The sequence below is a fragment of the Poecilia formosa genome, unplaced genomic scaffold, assembly GCF_000485575.1.
Source record: "Poecilia formosa unplaced genomic scaffold, Poecilia_formosa-5.1.2 Scaffold504, whole genome shotgun sequence".
Classification (NCBI taxonomy): domain Eukaryota; kingdom Metazoa; phylum Chordata; class Actinopteri; order Cyprinodontiformes; family Poeciliidae; genus Poecilia; species Poecilia formosa.
Window position 1 is genome coordinate 254,945 of NW_006800443.1, and position 20,970 is coordinate 275,914.

General features: G+C 39.4%; 3 protein-coding genes and 1 long non-coding RNA gene across 5 annotated transcripts in view; 2 read left to right on the forward strand and 2 right to left on the reverse strand.

The window, feature by feature from the left end:
- Positions 1–3,296, reverse strand: part of LOC103156835 (uncharacterized) — a 6,088-nt gene extending 2,792 nt beyond the window's left edge. The window contains exons 1-2 of one of the 2 annotated variants that reach the window (XR_478193.2): positions 3,078–3,296; positions 513–703 (exon numbers count right to left, since the gene is read on the reverse strand). This is a non-coding gene — a long non-coding RNA (uncharacterized LOC103156835). Of the gene's footprint in view, positions 1–512; positions 708–3,077 lie in introns of both variants that reach the window. The other variant, XR_001659798.1, reaches the window with a different exon arrangement.
- A 147-nt stretch (positions 3,297–3,443) lies between these two features.
- Positions 3,444–8,018, forward strand: LOC103156836 (serine protease 33-like). Its single transcript, XM_007579025.2, has 6 exons — positions 3,444–3,701; positions 3,870–3,979; positions 4,158–4,234; positions 5,020–5,291; positions 6,152–6,312; positions 7,549–8,018. The coding sequence occupies exons 1-6, from the start codon at positions 3,656–3,658 to the stop codon at positions 7,801–7,803; spliced, it is 921 nt and encodes a 306-aa protein (XP_007579087.1). The 5' UTR covers positions 3,444–3,655; the 3' UTR covers positions 7,804–8,018.
- Positions 8,019–8,802: 784 nt separating this feature from the next.
- mapk7 (mitogen-activated protein kinase 7) lies at positions 8,803–17,005 on the reverse strand. Its single transcript, XM_007579026.2, has 7 exons — positions 16,888–17,005; positions 15,356–15,636; positions 15,094–15,259; positions 13,152–14,590; positions 11,322–12,373; positions 11,110–11,240; positions 8,803–9,162 (listed from the first exon to the last, which is right to left on the reverse strand). Exons 2-7 carry the CDS (start codon positions 15,618–15,620, stop codon positions 9,015–9,017), a joined length of 3,201 nt encoding a protein of 1,066 aa, XP_007579088.1. The 5' UTR covers positions 15,621–15,636; positions 16,888–17,005; the 3' UTR covers positions 8,803–9,014.
- A 937-nt stretch (positions 17,006–17,942) lies between these two features.
- On the forward strand, positions 17,943–20,343 carry vkorc1 (vitamin K epoxide reductase complex, subunit 1). The gene is made up of 3 exons (XM_007579028.2): positions 17,943–18,245; positions 19,836–19,945; positions 20,080–20,343. Exons 1-3 carry the CDS (start codon positions 18,064–18,066, stop codon positions 20,289–20,291), a joined length of 504 nt encoding a protein of 167 aa, XP_007579090.1. The 5' UTR covers positions 17,943–18,063; the 3' UTR covers positions 20,292–20,343.
- The last annotated feature ends 627 nt before the right edge of the window (positions 20,344–20,970 follow it).

The window sequence follows — 20,970 nt, forward strand, 5'->3', positions numbered from 1 at the left end:
GTGTGTGTGTGTGTGTGTGTGTGTGTGTGTGTGTGTGTGTGTGTGTGTGTGTGTGTGTGTGTGTGTGTGTGTGGTGGCGCGTGCTTCACTGCAAAGATTTATGTTGCTCCAGGACATGCATTTTTTTAGTGCATCTTGTTAGTTCATTCCTGTCACCTCTCTCCCTCTCCCTCCCTCCATCCTCTGCTTTTTCAGCACTGAAGGGGGGATGGGGCAGGGGAGGGAGGGGCGGTGGTGGAGCCAGTCACCATGGTTACCGTGCCACGACAAATATTCATCAAGTTGTTAGAATAAAAACAAATGGGAGTGCATTATAATTGCTCTTACTGACTGGGACACAATAATGTGTTCATATATTATGAGTGAGGGGAGGCAGAGTGGGAGGGAGGGCAAAAATGAAAAATAAAAAAATAAAATAAAAATCTATTTAAAATATCTGCTGACCCTGCAGGCGGTGGGCATGTGGCACACACACATTTTGAGTTTTTTCACCTGTTCCTGTGTGACTTTACCTGCTTATCGGATTCACTGGGAGGACTTTGGTGAGTCTCTCCTTCCCTTTCTTTGTCCCTCCATCTCTCGCTCTTCCTGTACTGTTGTGTAGCCGCGGGCGATACTGTGATGTGTCCTCCCTCTGTCCCTCCCTCCCGCTCCCTCTCTCTCTGTCCCTGTCACCTTCAATTGCTCTGTGAAACTAGACACACTGCCTGGGGCGGGCGGGGGGACGGAGCGAGGGAGGGACGCAGGAAGGGAGGGAAAAGGGGAGACAGACAGCTTTACAGACAGACAGAAGGAAAAAGCGCTGTGTGACATGTAAAACAAACAGGATTATCACATGAAAAGAAAAAAAATCGATCATGTTGTTTTCATTCTGTCCAGATAATCAAACACTTAAAACAACAGGACTAATTCAGCTGAACCAGGGAGTGTTTGACCCTTGACCTGCTTGCGTGTGTTGCCGTAAACACAATAAATGAGGTTTTTAAACCTGCTGAACTGGTTTGACAGGGAAACAGCTTTACAATTAAATCCTGAACAAACAGAAGCTGAAGATCTTTAAAATCTCCTGAGAATTTATTTTTTATCCTTCACTTTCCTCTTCTTTTGCACCAGATATCAATTATTTTGTTAAAACTATTTTGGGCGACCATAAAACATGCAGGTGTTTTCAGAACTGCTGCCATTGCTCATACTGACTCATGTAAACAGCATTATTTGTATTTGTGCCTTATTTGTTCTCGTTGTCTGACCTTAAATCAGACCAGGGTGTCAAACTCATTTTCATTTTGGGCCAAATCAAAATCATAAATGCTCTTAAAGGGCCGGTTGTGCCGAGTATATTGATAAAACCTGATCACAAACTGTTAAAATATCAATAGTTCTTAAAATTAAATACATTATTTAATTTCTTTTGAGTCCCTCCAGGATTTTGTGATTCCTTTTGTGATTTTTAAAAATAAAAATCAAAGTGTTTGTGGTACTAATTTGGAAATATTTGCTCTTGTTTGTGACGGTAAATGTGACTTTTTATTCCTCGCTCTGTAGATCATGGACTATAACCTGATATCAATTAAAGCTGAGGCAGCTGTTTAGTGCAAGTAAGAAAGTTTTTGACAATTTTTGCGAAAAATATGCAATAAACTCCCAATTAGTGCCAAAAGTGTGGGGATTTGTTGATTTTCCATGAATTTCCAAGATAATTCTCAAGAAACTGGAATAATTTGGCAGTAAACAGATAAAAACTGCATTGATTTGATTGATAACATGATATTTAATCACACTTAGTGTTTAGTGCAGGATCCAGATGTACAAATGTGGATTGTCCTTTTGGATAACCATGCAGGCTGGAGTGGCAGCATCATGCTGTGGGGCTTCTTTGCTGCAGGAGGGACTGGTGCACTTCTCAAAGTATATGACAAAACCAAAAAAATAACATAACTTTGAATTATTCTCTTCCAAATGCTCAATGACCCCAAACATTTTTTTAGCAGCCATCAGAAACCCCTGAAACAATATATATGGGCAAATCTGAACTTATAGGATTTTAACTGACTCAGCAGTTCTGTCAGGAGGAAATGGTCAAAATTACAGCAAACTTTTAACCAAATCTTGTTTAAGTAAACCCAAAAGTTTTACTTTTTTTTTAACCAAATACTGATGAAATAGATGTAAATGTCTAAATTTGAAGAAACGTCTCCAAAAAAAAAATCCTGTTTAGCTAAAAGAAACATTTTTTGTAAACTTTGGAAATGCAAAAATGAAAAACTTTAGTTTGACTTCATGTCAGACAGTGGGAAAATGAAGCTCTTAGTTTTAGAGTTTACCCAATAATTTTGACAAAAGTGCTTGAATACTTAGTGAAGAAATATAAGAATTCACATCTACCACATAGTTTCTGATTTAAAAAGAAGTTTTATTAGAAGTGTGACAACTAACATAATTGCAGAGAAAGTCGACTGCGACATAAACAAAGTTCTTAATTTCAAGTTTTCTGTTTGTGTTTTTCTATATGTAAAAAACTGTTGCTGTTGTGGGCTTAATTTTAGTTCAACATCATATTTTCCAACACAAGTGGCTAAAAGTTTGCAAATACACTTAAGATTCATTGCAGGTCTATGAGGGAGCTCCGCATGGTTCCATCCTTGGCCCATTTTTTGTTTGTTTTTTGTTTTTCTCCACAGAAGAAAATGCAACATTTCAAACTCATATTTTCAACTCTATGCTAAAGACAAAAAAACTTTTTCACCTTTTACTTCAAATCCAAATACATGAAAACGTCTTTACCATTTAAAACAACAACAACAAAAAAAACAAATTGAACATCTTTTGAGAAAATTTTAAAGATAGAAATTTGATCAAATGGGAATCTACTTTAAGAACTGATGCCAAACTTGTCTTTTAAGAAGCATAATAATTATTTTCTTGCTCAGGCACAATTTCGTACCAAAAATGAAAAAAAAAATCTAAATTATAGTTGATGTGAAATTTAAGAACAAAAATCAAAGATAGTATCACCACAAAAAATATTTATTGTGATTCTGAAGAGAAAAGAGCTTTCCAAACCAACCGGATCCTACCTGAAAATTATTCCCATTCTTCTGTCTTCTGCTCCAAATGCATCCAAATTCCATTTTATAAGGCCTCAATCTCACGTTATCAGGTTTAACACTGAAACTGCCTTGCTGCTGTACTAAACTACTTTGCTTAATTCTCCAAGCTAACCTTTTGGATTCTCCTTGCTGGGGTTTTGATAAAACATCCATACCACGTATTTTCCATTTTTTCACCGAACACTAACCCGGTTCATGGGAAAACAACCTGCAAGGAATGCAAGGACGCAGTTCCGTTTATTTCACTGGCTCAGGTGCGCTGCATGGGCGGGACGAAGGTTCCTATAGGGTGTGACGTTCCGCTCAGGTAACAGGTTTCTACATTGAAACTGTGAGTCAGAATTGAGCGGAGACCGCAGGTTTTTTAGGACAAACGGATTTCTGTCCGTTTTTAAGAAAGTTTTAAGAAAAGTGATACAACTTCCTAAACTTTAGTTTCTGCTGTGTCATCAAGAGGAGGATTAAGTGCATCGTTTGACGATTTATTGAAATAACCAGGTTCAAACTATTTAAAGAGATTTTTTTTAACGTATTTGTTCGTCAAAATGGCGACGAAGGTGCTCCTTTCTGTATTTTTTTTGTGCGTAACAGGTGAGTGAAGAGTGAAGGGTCTTCCTGTCGGTTCCCTCCCCGCCTTGCCCTTTTCTTTGTTTGATAAACAGACATTTTGTGCTCGGCTTGTTTTCGGCTGTTTGTGTTCAGCGGTGATTAAATGTTTCCATGCTTTGCTCTCGGGTCATGAAGTCGCATTTTCTTCAGGTTTGCGGGTCTCCAACGCGCAGGTATGCGGCCGTCTGCAGATGAAGGACAGGATTGTAGGAGGGGTGGACGCCTCGAATGGGGCTTGGCCATGGCAGATAGATATTCAGGTAAACCCCAATTAAACGGAAATGTTTCCACTTTCATCCCGTGGGTTCACAGCTGCGCCCGGAGGAAAGCTTTGGTCTGGGTTTTGTTGTGAAGCTGACCTGCTGAGAGAGGGATTTGCCTGTGATGCAGATGTGACTCACTGCTGTTTTCCTTCATTCCCCTCCTCTCTGCCTCCAGAAATCTAACGAACATGTCTGTGGAGGCTCCCTCATCACGCAGGACTGGGTGCTTTCAGCTGCACATTGCTTCCCCAAGTAAGAAAGCTCCACCCGGACAGAAACTGCTAAAAGTTGCCATTTCGCTGCATTGAAAGTATCTGGGTTGTTTTGCATTTAATCAGAATCTGAAACATTATAACTGACCTTAAGATTAAGTTGTTTATTCAATATGTGAAACCAAAAGAGGACCTTTCAAAAAATGCCTATTGCATATCTTTATTTTATTATTTAAATCAAATGCTAAATTACATCAAATCTTTGCACAGATTACCAATAAGCAACTTTTAGCAACATTCATAATCCATTATGTGCTTTTTCGTGGTATTTGCTGTTTAAATTGAACCATAGTGTGGTGTGAATATTTATCAGAAAATCTGTATTTAAACCTTTTTTCATGCAAAAATGAGTAACAGCCTTTAAAGTTCACATTTCTACCATTTTTAAAATCTTTTAAACACCCAGCTTTTTTGCATTTTGGTCATGAAACGGAGAAGTCTGAGGAGGAAAATGGAGTCAGGCCGATCCTCAAAGCCTGCATATTGGCATGTAGGCAAAAATAATTCAAATTTTCCAAATTGTTTTCAACAAGAGGAAATGAAGACTGACCAGAGCGTTGCTCTGAGAGGGCCTTGGATTTAAAATGTTTGCATAATCTGTGCTTTTCTTGTTTATAACATTCCAATAGTAAAATGTGGCACTACGTATTTAAGTTATTCACCTATTAGAACTACTTTCTATGATGGCTCTCGACGTCTGCTCTGATTTGAAAGATTAAAGCGTAATTATTTCTTATTTAACGTCTCTAATTTGTCATTTTTCAGTCCATCCGATCTGTCCTCCTACGTTCTGTACATCGGACGGTACCAGCTGAATGGGATCAACGAGCACGAGTTGTCCCGTACAGTGAAGCGCATAGTGATTCCATCTGGTTACCAAAACCCCAACAGTGGCAAAGACATCGCTCTCCTGCAGCTGTCCAGCCCCGTGTCCTGGAGCAACTACATCCAGCCTGTGTGTTTGCCTGCGCCGGGAACGTTGTTTCCCACTGGGATGACCTGCTACGTCACTGGCTGGGGAAACATCAGGGAAGACGGTAAAGCCGTTAACTTTCTGTTGTGGTACCGGCAGCTTTCTGGAAAGTAGAATATCCTCAGTTGATGTATTTCATTTCAGAACATGGGGCTCTGATGTTATAATAGTCACACATCCAAGTGCAAAGAAATAAAAAAGAGAAGGGTGTCTTTAAATGATTAAGCAAAAAAAACTAATCAATAATTATATCGACTGCAGATGCAAACAATTGACTTATGATTAATGTTCAGATTAAAATTAGTTCCAATTGATTAACTAATAAGTGTTGTAGATAAACCTCCATCCAGAAGAGGGCGCCACTGGTCATTCTTAAGACGTGCATGTTCTAGGAGAAACAAGATGGTGGAGGGCGCTTTTCTGAACAGTCCAAACATAATCCAAATCTGTTTTCAAAATATAAATACATTTTACTCCATATTTTTCTAACCTAAAAGGTTCTTGTTTTTTGTTCCATTAATGTCTAAAGTTGATGAGAGAACCAGAAATTTCTGTTTATTCACTCAACACTTAATATACAATATTTGTAAAAAGAAAAAAAAGTCCTTTTTATAAAAAAAAAAATAGCATATTGTGGAAAAATGACCCTTATGGAAAGACGGTCGGCCCCCTTAACACAAAACAACAATTTTCAGGAAAATAGTTGCTTATCAATTGTTAGTTGATTAAGATCAGTTAACTTTTGATTAATTCATTAATAAATAACTTGCATCCCGAGTAACAGCTGATAGAAAACCCTTTTATGTTTCAGCCATATCGTCTAAACACTAAAACAATAATATTCTAATGTAAGATGATCTTAAGTTTTAAAACATGCTTTGCTAAATGAAAACCACCTGTAATTAACTAGCTTATCTCCTCCAGTGCCTCTGTCAGGAGTTGGGACTCTGCAGGAAGTGGCGGTGCCAATCATCTCCCAGGCTTCCTGTCAGGAAATGTACCAAATGAATCCGGTGGAGCAGGTGGACATTCTATTCGACATGATCTGTGCAGGATACCAGCAGGGCGGCAAAGACTCCTGCCAGGTACCATTTGATTTATGTTAACAAACATTCACTCGTTTGAGTGCATTCCCTGAGATAAAGACATGTTGCATGTCGTTTACATTTGGGAATTTCACGCATGTGCACAACACTGAAAGGCGAAAAGACTTTTTTTTTTTTTTTTTTTTACATGCTATCCACAGCTGTGCTGTTGTGGTAGAACCACTCTGAACAAAATGAAACCTGGAGGTGCGGGTATTAATTTAGTGCCGTGTGAAACCGCCATGGCAAAAAAAAACAAAACACAGAAAAAACTATCGAAGAACAACTCACTCTGGGTCTGCTGTGTGTTGCCATAGCAACTGACTTACAACAATGGTGCTAACGTATCAGAATTTGACACCAAAACACGCCAACATTTCCCACACAAAGAACAGAAATTCAATCTGTTTTATGTTTGTTTTGCAGTAGAGCAGGTGTTCAGCTAATTTAAACACTGATGATGTGTCAGTCTGTGCGCGTCGCCTTATTTTTTTGTCTTTTAATAATTTAACTGAACCTAAACACCAAATTCCACAGCACATCTGCATGAAGGTTGTCATAGTCAAGCTAGCACAACTGACCTACTTCCCTCTCATTATTGTTTTTTTAAAAAACTTTTTACTGATCTTATCTAGCTGTAGTGATGCCAATCAGTAGCAAAGCTCTGTTTGTTTTTCTTTTATACATCAGGTTTACATTTAAGATTTAGTCCTTCATTTTGACAACTGGACAGCTAAAACCAATGGCAGCCATTGCAAGAAAGCAATTTTGCCCTCCATCAATAAATTATCGCATAATAAAATTAAAACTGAATAATTTCCATTGACATGATTTGTTTCTTTTTTCTCTTTCTACCAAAAAGAGAGAAGTCTTCAATTCACCAAACACAACAAATTTTGTTTTTTTGTTTTTTTGAAGGACAATTTTGTTTACGAAGGCTTAAAAATTATTTTGTGTTCTTTATTTATTTAAAATGCCTTCAAGTTTCAGTGTTAAATGTTCATTAGGATTTAAAGTTTACTGATCTTGTAGAATCTGCTCTTGCATTATTATTTTTCCATTTCCATTATGTCACTTAAAAATGGTCCCTAAACTGCAATATTATTAATTTATCATCATAACTTCTGGAACAATTTATCACCTAGGAAACTATTGTGACAGACCTCGTCCAGCAGAGGGCAGCATCTTGCACACATTACATCACACTGCAATCTGAATAACTCTTCATCTCTTCAGGGCGACTCAGGGGGGCCGCTGGTCTGCAGCATGGTGAATGGCACCTGGGTGCAGGCGGGAGTGGTGAGCTTTGGACTTGGTTGTGCGAAGCAGAACAGGCCGGGTGTTTACACCAGGCTGACCAGCTACTCCGACTTCATCCGCTCCACAGTAGCAGATGTCCAGCTGTACGGAGGAGCGCATCGGAGTGTGTGTGGCTGTGTTGTTGTGCTGACCAGCTGTCTGTCCATCTTCCTGATGCTGACTTGGAGATAAAACAGTTTTTGATATGCAAGAGTTGGAACAAGAAACCCATTATGAATGAAGGAGTTAAATTGTTTCTGATAGTTTTAATCAAATTTGTAATTCTTTTATCCTGTCTGCACATTAAGCCATATGGAACTTTGTAACCAGATCTTGTTTTTAATGAAAATTTATTTGATTTTAAATACAAATGAGAAGTTTAATTTCGAATTAAAGAAAAAGTTTGATTAAGATGTTTGACTCTTCTGTTTTTTGTTTTTTTTTAGCTCAGAATGGAAATTAAAGCTGGACATTATGACTGAAGACTTATAATAAGCATTTCAAATAGGTCTGCAAAATCAAGGTTGTAGTGTTTTTGGTGTAGTTTCTAGTGAAAATATCTTGAAATAAGACAAAACTATACAACATTTTAGTGAGATATAGAGCTTTGTTTTAAGTAATTCCTTAACATTGATGAAAACGTTCTGGTCAGTTTATCTGCCAGTAGAACTAGAACTTTTTCATCAGTATTAAGGAATTATTTACTTAAAACATCTTGCTTAAAAGTTACTTTTAAGTTTCAGGTGTACTAAGATATTTGCACTAGAAACTAGACCAAAAATACTCGACAAGATTTTATTTTTGCAGTGCAATAATTAGTTTCTTTTAAATATCTGAAACTCTACCAAACCGGTGACATTTTTGTCACTGTCCTGTTTTCACTTAATGTTTTATTTTTAAGGAGTTATGAGGCAGAGTGGTAAAACCTTAAACTGCTGCTGTGCCAGTTACTTAACTGGTTGTTGCTAGGTAACCAAAGTGAGTTGCTAGGTAACCAGTTAGTGATTTGCTAGCTGGCCATCAGGTTGAACAGCTAAAGCATTTCCTCTGCCTAAATTACCCAGAATGCTGTGCGGTTCTGGATCGGAGTTCAGTGAAATTGAATATTTTAATCAGATGTATTATCTATTGATATTGATCAGCTATATACATTGATTTATTGTCCATCCATAGTGGAAATAACAGATTTTCTTCATGCAAAATCATCAAATTTTATTTATAAAACTCATGTAGCACCCAGCGGCAGCCGACAGGTGGTGCCGAAATGTTTTTGTTAAAGAGCTGCATGATTTAAGAAATGCTCTACACGTTGCCTATGGAAGGAAACCTTATGGACTTGATGCATGTTGCCCAAGTTGGTGGTTAAAACACAAATGCAAGTGTGTTTGAGGAGGGAGGTCAAGTCAGGCATCATGGGGGATGGTATCAGAGAGGATCATGGGTGAGCCGAGCTGCAGCTCCTGCTGCAGAGACTCGAGGTCAGCCGGAGTCATGCGGTGGACCTCGCTCCAATCAGATAACAGGGAGGCAGACAGAGGCGCCGAGTCGAAGCTGATGGGGAAAAAAAATGCAAAAAGTCAATATTTAAATAGGGTTTTTTATTTAAAGAGGTGTTTTACATGTATTACAGATCATCAACACTAGACGTGTTGGTAATATCCACTGAATTAACCATTTTAAAGCTTAATGTGTTGCTTATAAGTATGAGATTGTTTAATCATCTACTATGGGCAAACGAGGAGTCATGCTGTTTGCACATAGTTCAGCTAACTGGTCTGTAGAGTTTACCAACCTGGGAGAAAAAAACAATGTTGGACCAAGAGAGTAAAACTTAATCTAATCTAGTGGCTCTGTTTTGTAGATTTGATATGATTTGTTTCCCTTTAAAACCCAAAATCTGTCCTCTGACCACAGATTTAAAGAAGAGCATCAAAAGCAAATGAGGTGGATTAGCAGATAAGGGTTTTTAAGTGTCTTCAGTCAGAGGCCTTTTCAGATTCATTGCAAGACGGATGCTGGAGATCCTTCCTGTCCACAACAACTCTTTAAAGATACTTCAGTGACAAGAGTTAAAACATTTAATTTCACTTCGCCATAAACAAACTATAATTTAATTGTCCTGACTGAACGTCGTCTTTTAGGGAAACATTTTCTCTGACAAAAAAATAAAGTTTCTTCTTTTGAATTCTGTCATAAATGGAACAAACATCCAGTAACTTTTACTCAGATTCAGATATTTTAGGAAGTTTGTCAATGCAGCCAGCAGTTTGAAACAACCACATCCTGCTGCTGTTGCTATGACAACGGTAGTTACAGCAACGCTGTAGCAGTTGCTGTAACTACTTTAGCAGGACTGTAAACTAATCCTCTCTAACACAATCATCTGTTCTGGATCTGGACTGACTTCTTCTCTTTTTGAAAAAGTTCTACTTTGTTTGTCTCCATAACATTTTGTATGTTTTTTTTATTACGCGAATAAAAATAAAGGAATAAGAAATGTATTTTAAACTATTATTTTTTTTTTTTACTTCTTTCACTGTGATGTTTTTGGCCCTCATGTCAAAAGGTTAAGATGCTGCTTTAAAGAGACTGGTTGCAGTAAACCTTCATACAGTTATAATGTTTAATCTGAAATGAAGCTTTTTATTAAAATTCACAGTACATCTGTTTGGTCCTTGTGTCAGGTCACCATCATTTAACTGTGATCTACTTGTTTTTCCATCCACTGCTCTACTTTCTTTAGTTTTACAGTTTTTGGTTATTTAAACATTTAAAAATATGAAATATTTTGGTTTTCATTGGAGCTCGTTATTGACACAACTGCATTTTTGCCAATGTTTAAATAAAAGGGGTGCTTATTTACATTCATGTTATTGTGAGCATAAACGCTCACAAGAAAAACTGCTGTGTTTTTGTTTTTAACCACAACAGCAACGTTTGGACACAACTGATACTAATCAGCTGCTCTGTTGCAAATCCACATCCTGATGCTGTGGTGCAGATTTAGAAACTGCTGATTATCATGGAAACTGGACACAGTTCTAGCAGACATGCTCCTCTGTTAACCCTTTTTAGCAGCATTGCACTGAGAAGGAGCTCATAATAAACTCAGCAGATGCGCAGCTCCATCGGGTGTTTGCTAATTGCTGCTGGCTAGTTTGAAGGAGCAGAGTGGGGGAGGGGTGCTTCGTGAAGCAGGAGCTCAGAGGCTTGGAAACTGGAGCTACGTCTTGAAGGCGGAGCTATGTCCACCCTGATGTTTTGCACAGCTGAGTGGTTGCCATGGAGATTAAATGATTTCTCAAACATGAATGAAAGAATCAAAGCATGTTTTTGATGAGGGAATGACATTATGACATTATAACATAATGTAAACCTGAAAATGTCAAGTTTACATAATACATCTCCTTTAAGTGGTAAAATGAAGGTGATGTAAAACAATCCCAGGTTTTAATAATCCTTACTAGACAGAAAAACTAAGGCCTGTCCTGGACTCACCTGTCCCGGTCGCCGTGCTGCAGCTCCACCATAGACTGGCTGAAAAGGTCATCCAGATCGAAGCCCACCCCGTACCCTGCCCCGCTGCCCTTTGGGGTAACAGAGAACATGGGGGGCAACGGGTCCTCTACCTGGCAGAGGGAGAATTATTACAAATTATGAGCCCTTCATAAAAACTAAAACCTGGTGTAACCAGGAAGAAAACTGCTCACCTGTGACTTTGACAGCTGCAGCGTTACCGTATGGATGTCAGGGGCAACAGAGGGCCCTTGTTGCCCCGTGTCTGTGAATCCTAAGCTGGGGTGTGGCTGGGAGGGAGGAACCGCTGAAGTCCCACAGAGATGGCTTATACTCTGTGCTACTGATTTCTCACCCAGAGAAGAGCAAAGCTTCTCCATGAGTCCGGGACTCGCAGTCAACGGGTTGAGGTTACTCTGACCTCTGACATCCACGCTGCCATTTGTCTCTCTGATGGCTACCGGAGGAGCTTTGGGCAGAAAGCTCTCGAGGGGGAGCAGGTGCGGCTGAGGTTTGGGGTCGGGCGGCGGCTGGCTCTGCAGGAAGCTGGACGCCGGTTGCGGCGTCCTGTTCGGCTGCTGCGTTGGCCTCGTTTCCAGCTGCTGGCCGCTCCAGTTCCCCACACCGGCGAATTCAGTTTCCCTGTTGCCCTCGGCGTGCGGCTGGAGTGTGTCGTTTTTCACATATCCACCAGTGACGGCCATCATGTCGATGCCGCCGCGTACAGCGTCTCCTGGAGGCTTCCTCTGGCTCACGGAGAAAGGCAGAGTGAGCTGCTGGGTGGTGGCTGGAGGCGGAAACAGCCCCTGCTGGTTCGGTTTTACTTGAGAAACTAGCTGCTCATGAGGCTGACTTTTCCTCGCCTCCATGTTGGTTTTATTGTTCTCGCTGATTCTTTGGGAATTCAGGTTACAATCCTTAGTTTTCCCGTCGTTACTAGCAGTTTGGGATTTGTCGCTGCAGCTGTCGATCATCTTCGTCCAGCGCTGCAAGAGGCTTTTGTCATTGTCGCTCAGCAGGACGCCGCCCAGCGAGTCGCCCAGTTTCTTCTCCTTTCTTTCCTTCTCCTTCATTTTTCTCTCCCTCTCTCGTGCTCGTTCCTGCCTCTTCCTTCTTTTCTCCTCTCTCTCTCGCTGACGTTCCTGGGCCGTGACGGGCCGCCGCGACTCGGGAACAGAAGACACCACAGACGAGACGCTCCCTCCTCCTGCGCCTCCATCAATGCCCAACCCAGAGCCGCCTCCGTCTGCAAGAAGGAACTTAAGTTCAGTTCAGTTTAAACTTAGGAATGTTGCTCTTAGTCATTAGAGTTTGTTGTATTCTAATGAACATTCAACACCGAAACTGGAAGAATCTAAAATAAATAAACAAAACAACAGAAAAAACAAAAGATCTATGAAGTCTCTGTAAACAAAGTTGGGATAGCTGAGACCAAAGCACCAAAAACTTTATAGTGAAAGTATTTTATTACACTTGAAATAAGACAAAACAAACTTATTAAAAGTATTTTTCCAGCAAGATATAGTAGCTTGTTGTAAGTCAACAATTTCGAAAAAGCAGATTATTTCACTTGACAAGGAGAAATTATCTTTTATAAGTAAATTTATCTGCCAATGGAACAAGAACTTTTTCACCAATGTTATTGAATTGTTGACTCAAAATAAGCTGCTATATCTTGCTGAATAGATACTTTTAAATTAGTTTTGTCTTAATTCAAGTTCACTCGGATATTTGCACTAGAAACTAGACTTGGTAAGATTGTGTGTTTTTGCAGTGAAGACTGAAGACTTTTGTCATCCATTTCTGGTAGAAAAGGTGAAAAAAGGGAATCAATAAATGATGCAAATGGAATTTTAATTTATGATGCAATTCACTGAATTAATTGAGTTAGCCCTAGTTGGTGTATCACGTAAAATCCCAATAAAATATGTAATAATTTCTGGTTCTAACATGACAAAATGTCTAAAAGTTTAAAGTGTAGGAATACTTCCTCAGAGTACTGTAGATTAATTTGACACACTTACTGCCTCTGGCTTTATTTCTTAGAGCTTTTTTCAGGGCATTTTTGGTGTCTTCAGAAATGGCGCCTTCCTTCCTCGTTCCCTCTGCGGCACGCGGCGGAGGCCTCGCATTCTTGGACAGCGAGTGTGAAAGAGCCTGAGACAGAGACTGGACCTGTGCTGCCGACAGAGACAGGGAAGGCACGCTGGTTGGCAGGGCGGTCATGGTCTGTGCTTGTGTTGAGGGAACGGCGTTGGGCTCCATGGGCTGGCTCTGGATGGCTGGGATTCCCTCCTGTCCTTCTCCGTCTCTCATCGTTTCTGACGGAGCATCCTGAGTGGACACTGGTGTGGTGAGGTCGATCGTCTCTGGCTGTCCGCTGTCGGAGTTGGCACTAGGCATGTCCACGTCGACTGGAGCGCCTACATGTTTGCTGAGGAGGGGTAGATGGTGGGGCACCTGGTTTGGGAATGCTGGGTTCACATCTGCTGGTGGGTTGTTTTGTTGCTTCTGGGAGTTTGCTTCTGTCATTTTCTGTTGCTGAATCTGTTTTGCCTCAAGGTGGTGTGAAATGGCGACCATCGTTTTTTTGGTCAGGTCAGCGTTTGCTGGCTGGCTACTTCTTTGCGCCGCAGGTTCGACCCTCGGCAAAGGCCTGAACTGCAGCCTTGGACGAGAACTCAGTTTCTTTTTGTGAAAGTCTTGAATCTCCATCAGAATAGCCTCCTTAATTTGCTCTTTGTTCATCGGAAGCTTGTCAAACTCAAAGTCAAAAGCTGGCACGCACGTTGGCTCATCGTCTGGGTCGTGGTACTTGGACACGTAAGGATGCGCCAGCGCCTCCGTCACGCTGATGCGTTCCCGAGGATCAAACTGCAGCATGGCCTGTAGGAGGTCCAAAGCCGAGGCTTCAGCTTGCGGGTACAGCTTGGCCAAAGGAACGGGTGTTCGGGATGGGAGACTCTGAACGTAGGAGCGGACCCTATCAGCCCTGATAGATCCAATCAAACCCTCAGGGGGAGTGCCCAACACGCTCAAGATGAGCTGCAGCTGGTGCACGTAGTTCTTCCCAGGGAAAAGCTGCTTGCGCCCCATCATCTCAGCAAAGATGCAGCCCACAGACCACATGTCAATGGCCAAACTGTAGTGATTGAGAGACAGCAGGAGCTCTGGAGCGCGGTACCACCGGGTCGCCACGTACTCCGTCATAAAGCAGTAAGACTCCTCCGGGTGGGAGCTCAGACCCCGCGCCATGCCAAAGTCCCCTATTTTCAGTTCACAGCTCTCGTTCACCAGCAGGTTGGAGGGTTTGAGGTCACGGTGGATGACGTTGGCAGAGTGCACGTACTTAAGGCCACGGAGGAGCTGGTAGAGAAAGTAGCGCGTGTGTTCAGGGGTGAGAGTCTGGGCAGAGTGGATGATCTGGTGCAGGTCGCTCTCCATGAGGTCCAACACAACATATCTGCAAACACAGGACAGCAGCACAGAGATAAATAGGAATGGCAACTCGAGTCATGGGCTGTCCTTTACAGAAGCCGAGAGCGGACATTTTCTGCATGTACTGTTCTTTTAGATGAGTTAATCTTGAGAAAACAAAGTTTGTTTGTTCAAGATCACGAGATGGGAAACCTGATTCCATCCTTCAAATGCACGCATTTAATACACACACCAGTCAACTCTTTATTTTGAGAAAACCATCGAGAAATTAACTCATCACCTTGAGAAAACCATCTGGAAAAAGTATATGCAGTAAACAGAAAACTAACTCATCACCTGAAAACAGACCGTTAGAAAATGAAGTTGTTATTTTGAGAAAACAATTAGAAAAAAGTAAAACGATCAAGAAAACATCCTCTATACCCTAACGTCTAGTCCTATCTACTAACGTCTAGTTCTATCTATGAAAGGTTACACGTTATGTATATGATTAAAAAGAAATTGCATTTTGAGAAAATAATTACATACACAGACTTGAAGGCAGAGTGAGGAAGGTTCGGCTGCAGGATGTCTTTGATGGCGATGATGTTGTCATGTTTGAAGTGTTTTAAGATCTTCAGCTCTCTCAGTGTTCGCTTGGCGTTTGTCACCACCTCAAAAGCATTGGAGATCTTCTTTATTGCCACCTGCTGGCCTACAAAAAGTAAAAATAAAGAACAGAGTGGAAAAGATCAGAGAGTAATTTCAACTAAGTGAAATTATTCACAATTAAGCACATCAAGAGATGTACCGTTGTCCCTTCTTCTGGCAGATGAAACGACACCGTACGCCCCGGTGCCGATAGTTTCGATGACATCATACTCTTCTCCGACGTCAAACTTTACGTCCAGAGAGTGTGCTTTAAGCAGGGCCAAGTTTTTTGCCGCTATGCTGGTGTCTGTGTTGCCTGGTATCACCTCAACTCCACGCTGGTTCTGGTTCTGTCTGCCTTTATCTGTGGCCATTTTTTCAGGAGAGGCCAAAACTTTGGCACCTCCACCCTCTTTAGTCGACATGTTGCTGTAATGAGACCTAAACAAAAAAATAAGAAACAATGTTCCTTATTGATTTTAAAAACGTTCCTTTTGCCTTTTTTTTTCTTTGTCCACCTCTGGTCAAATATTACCTGTATCTGCAGTTATTTGTTACTTTTAGAAGATTTTTATGGACCACAAAGATGCACAGCGCTCCGTCACATCATATTTACAGTGCTTCTAAAACGCAGTCACCCCATTGGATGTTTTACCCTTTTATTGCTTTTACAAATCAATCATGATCAACCAAAATTTATTTCTAAGAAAAATAATGACAGATAAAAATTATTTAACGTAAGACAAATGATTGCATAAATATCCAGGACCTTTACAGTGACTGACAGACTCACAATGAATGAAATAAGGCCAAATTTTACTGGACATGATTGATTTGTAAAAGCAATAAAAGGGTAAAACATCCAACATGGTGAATACATTTTATAGATTTTGAACACCTGCAGGGAAGTGGAAAATCACACATCACACAGTGATGTATATTAAAATAATTTATTGAAATTGACTTTTTTCACTCAAATAAGAGGTTGGATTTTTCTCAACTTTTCAGCGTGAGATTTCAATGAAACTAAACTGTTTCTGTGTCCAATCTATTTAGAAACCTTTACAAGCGAGTCCAATAAACGTGATATAACCTTTCATAACTACATTTTAGTGTTCCGAATGAAAAAAAATGTATGGTGAAACAACCGTGTGAAGAAGTTTAATATATTGACATATAGTGAGATTACTGAATGGGATTACTTATTAATTAACTGAGAGAAACTGGAAGCAGGTGCTTATGAATGGTGCACAAAACCTACATTATTCAAAATTCAACACTGACTTAATCAATGCTAGAATTATCTCCGTTTTCTCCTCAATGATAGACAACAGAGTCAGACAGATAATATTTCTTAAGATTCAAAATAGAGGAATAAAATTAACAGAATAAGGCAAACGCTGCCTTAAATTAAACAAGTGGAGGCCTGGATTGACTAAATGAAAGGAAGACTTTAGATCTCAGTCAAATGTCTAAAACAGACCCCATTTTATAGCTGAAGAGAGAGGCACGCTAGTTTATTTTGGTCAAGGGTGACAAAAGAGCAACCTTTCTCACTTCTTGACGCAGGGGCGTCGGCTTGTTAACGTTACCTGGAGCTCTGGGTTCCTACGTACCGTTAAACCTGCACCTTCTCAGTTATACAACCAAACAAATCTGCAAATGAATGCGAATCAAAAAAGATTAACATACTTTCAACTTGTGAGCGAAACCACACCGTCCATAACTCCAGTTTTAATAGCGAACGAGCGCGATAATTCACTTGTTTTGTCAGCCGCTTCCTCGTCCACTTCCGGATTTGTTTTGAGTGTCATGTGGCCAGCCAATTAGACGAAGGGAGGGAGGCACCATTGTCCAATAGGTGCACAGTACGCACTTTGAGGCGGGGCTTCATGCCAAATAGAATGGAGTCTGTGTGGTTTTGTTTATTTATTCATGTGAGGTGACGTCGTTTTCCACATTTTACGAAAGTTGCAGAAAAATATGGGCAATTATGAAGTAATGGTATATATTTTTAGAAAGAAAGAAAGAAAGAAAGAAAGAGAGAAAGAAAGAAAGAAAGAAAGAAAGAAAGAAAGAAAGAAAGAAAGAAAGAAAGAAAGAAAGAAAGAAAGAAAGAAAGCTTTTACTTGCTCAGTAATAAACAAAACATTAAATATTTTAATGATAGAAATCAGCTGGTCTGATTTCAAGCTCAAGTTAGGTCAAGTTCAAGACTGATTTATTCTAACTTTTGCCTTAATAGAATAAATACATAATTTCTGAAGTTTTGGGATCAATTATATTCTCTAAAAAAAGGATACACCACTCTGTGTGAGCTGTTTACAAAATGTCCACATATTAAGCATAAAAAGTGTGAATGAAAGGTCACTTAAATTAATCGTATTTACATTAAAATGTTTAAATAATCTTCTTAGACTATTTATTAGCTAATTTAGAGCTACACCTTAATTAAATCCCAGTGAAAACCTATGCCCTTACACCAGATTAACAAACTTTTTATTGTTTTTGCACAAAAGACAAACAAAAAAATCTATTGGTTTTCAATTCAACAAAATAGTTTAAAATTGCTCCACCCACTGTTAGATATATAAAAAAAATAGCTATAACAGTAATAAAAGTAAGCTGTAATGGATTAATTTTATATTATGTAATGAAAAATAAAAGCATTTTTGGCCGAGTCAACGTTTGGATCCGACCGACCAATGGAAGGCAGGGACACAAATGAAGCCAGCCAATCAGAAGTGAGGATGTGATTTTTAACACGTCGCCCACTGTAAACGGACTTCGGTTGGATTAGAAAGAAATCTGAAACTATTAGAGTCGATTTATAGTTTATATATTTACTGTTTCCGTGAGGTTTTCCACATGGCTGCGGCTCAGGGGCTGCCGCGGTGGGAGCCGACGGCGCGCATCGTTTTGGGTCTTCTGGGTTTGGTTTTGTCTGTTTATGCTCTTCATGTGGAGCTTTCCAGAGAGAGAGACCCAGAGTACAGGGCGATGTGTGACCTGGGGGAGTCTGTGAGCTGCTCCAAGGTTTTTACCTCCAGGTATGAATTTCATTCACACCTTTTGTTTTTTTTTAAATCATACCTACAGAATCCATGAAGCAGGTAAACCATGTAGATTTACATAACTGTGGCTCAGAGTGGATTGTGTCTACATATTTAAAGACATTTAAGCCCCTTTTTATTGCCACGTGTTGAATTTTTGAAATTCCTTTGGGAATTTTGTGCTTTTTAACCCACAAAGTGAACGTTCTTCTGTGTATGAACTGCATAGCTGATTATTGAATAAGTATTAACAACCAAATACATACGTTTTCTTTCTTTTGGGGATTTTATATTATCCCCAAAAGAAAAATAAGTTTGTATTTGTGAAATGTAAGTGAAATTATACTCTGTTTTTGCATGTTTATAATAAATTAAAATCTTAAAAGTGTGGCATACACTTGCATTCAGTCCGCCTTGATTAAATACGTTTTACAACCATCTTTTCCTGACATTATAGCTGTTAAACTTTTGGGGTTTGTTTCTACCAGCTGTGCTTATTCTGCTTTGCAAACCATATTAAAAATAGAGTGTCAGGACTTTGACTGGGCCGTTACAACACAATAGTACAGTTGGATTTTAACCACTCCACTGCAGCTCTGGCTGTTTGTTTAGGGTGGGTGTCCTGCTGAGAGGTGAACCTCCTCAGTCTCAAGTCTTTGTATAGTGTTTAAAATTCAAAACTAAATAATAATATTAATACAAAACTTCCAACTGTGCAAATCTTTGTCCTCATTCTTAAATAAACTGGCCAAACATGTGACAGCACCATCTCCTAAGCTACTACTGCCCTCTGATGAAATGTGGCACGCTTGACCAAAAACAACCAATCAGAGCCAGGAGGAGGGTCTTGGCGCTGTCAATCAATCTCATATACTTGCTGTTAATTGTGCTTACAGCAGAGAATCAACTTACCTTTACAAGAAAACCTTTTATCTGACATTATTGATGGTCATGCTAACTAGATTGAGCATTCACAACATGGGCCACACCAGATTATGATTGACAGCACTAAGTCCCGCCTCCTGGCTCTGATTGGTTGTTTTTAGTTAGCATTGGGAGAAGGCAGAGGAGCATTATTGTCTCATAACAAACTGTGACAGTTTCAATAAATATGTAAAAAGAAAAAAATGTTTTTTTTAATAAAAGTTACATGCTGCAGCTTAATTTTTTACAGAACTTGAACTAAGTGAAGCTAAAACTGCCACTTCAGGAGCTTTGGGTATAAAATATTTATACACAGAGGTACTTTTTTTCTATATTAAATTAAAATGTATGTATTTTTGTACGGTTTGGCTTAATTACTGCTCCGACTGTGTTGTTCTTGCAGCTAATTGGCTTTTATTGAGTCTGTACTCCAGTTAGCGACTAGCTGATTAGTTGATGATTCACTATGATTAAATGATGATTTTTTTTTCTTCCTTCCACCTAACCATTACACCAGAACAAGGCATTGTGATTTCTGACTAATGTGACAAAACACAGGAAAGAGCACCAATATTTCTGTCACACAGCAGTTTTTTAACTAGCATTTCAGAATGCATTTAGTTGATGTTACTGCCTTTTTTTCCTTTTTTTTTTTTTTGGCAGATGGGGACGTGGTTTTGGTTTGGTCCAGTTCTTTGTGGCCAAAGACAGCGTTCTGAACCAGCCCAACAGCGTCCTCGGCATCCTGTTTTACACTCTGCAGATGGGCCTTGGTAGGTCCATCATTGTCCTCTGAAAATTACAGAGCAGGGATTTTACGCTAACCGTTATGTTTATTATAGCTCAGCCTGCGTGTGAAATTATAGGGGTTGATTTCTGCATATAAACTCATTTTTCTTTACTGCAGGATTGTCTCTGTCTAAAAAGGCGGCCCTGGCCTTGGTCATCTGCTCCTGGGTCTCTGTAGCCGGCTCGCTTTATCTCGCATCTATTCTCGCCTTTGTTCTGGGAGATTTCTGCATGGTGTGTGTCTCAACCTATGTCATCAATTTCGCGCTGCTCTACACCAACCTGAAGAGACGGAAAGCAATCGAAGGAATGAAGAAAAAGACTGGATAGGAAATGCTACCTGTCGAGCGCAATATTTGTTTTAACATAAACTGGTTCAGTGTTTTATATGTTCTGATAATTTTAGTAATAAACATTAAATAAAACATATTTTTATGTACTATATTGTTTTTTTTTATTTGTGACACTCTTTACACGTTTTTTAAACACTTTATTAAATTATTTCAAACTTATAAAGACGCATAGGATGCTTTATGTAATTACTCAGTTTTACCAGCAGAGGGAGACAAATTAGTTTTTGGTTCAGAGTCACAAAAGCAGGTTTTGTTTTCCTGGCTGAGAAATACGATCTGCTGGAATTTCGATTTGTTTTAGGCCAAACTGGTTCAGATTATTTATCCTGATAATTTTTGTAATAAATGTTAAATAAAATACGTATTCATTTATTCTGTTTTTCCATTCATGAAACCCTTTACAGGTTCTTCTAAACACTGGTTTGAAATTATTTTAAATTTATAAGGAAGCATAGGATTCTTGGTGTAATTACTCAGTTTTACCAGCAGGTGGAAACAAATAGTTTTTGGTTCAGAGTCCCAAAAGCAGGTTTTGTTTTCTTGCAGACCTTAACATTTTTTTTTTACGTCAAACTAGTTCGGTTTTTTTTTTTAATATATTCTAACAATTTAGTAATGAACATTAAATTAAAAATATACCTAGGTTTAATATTTTT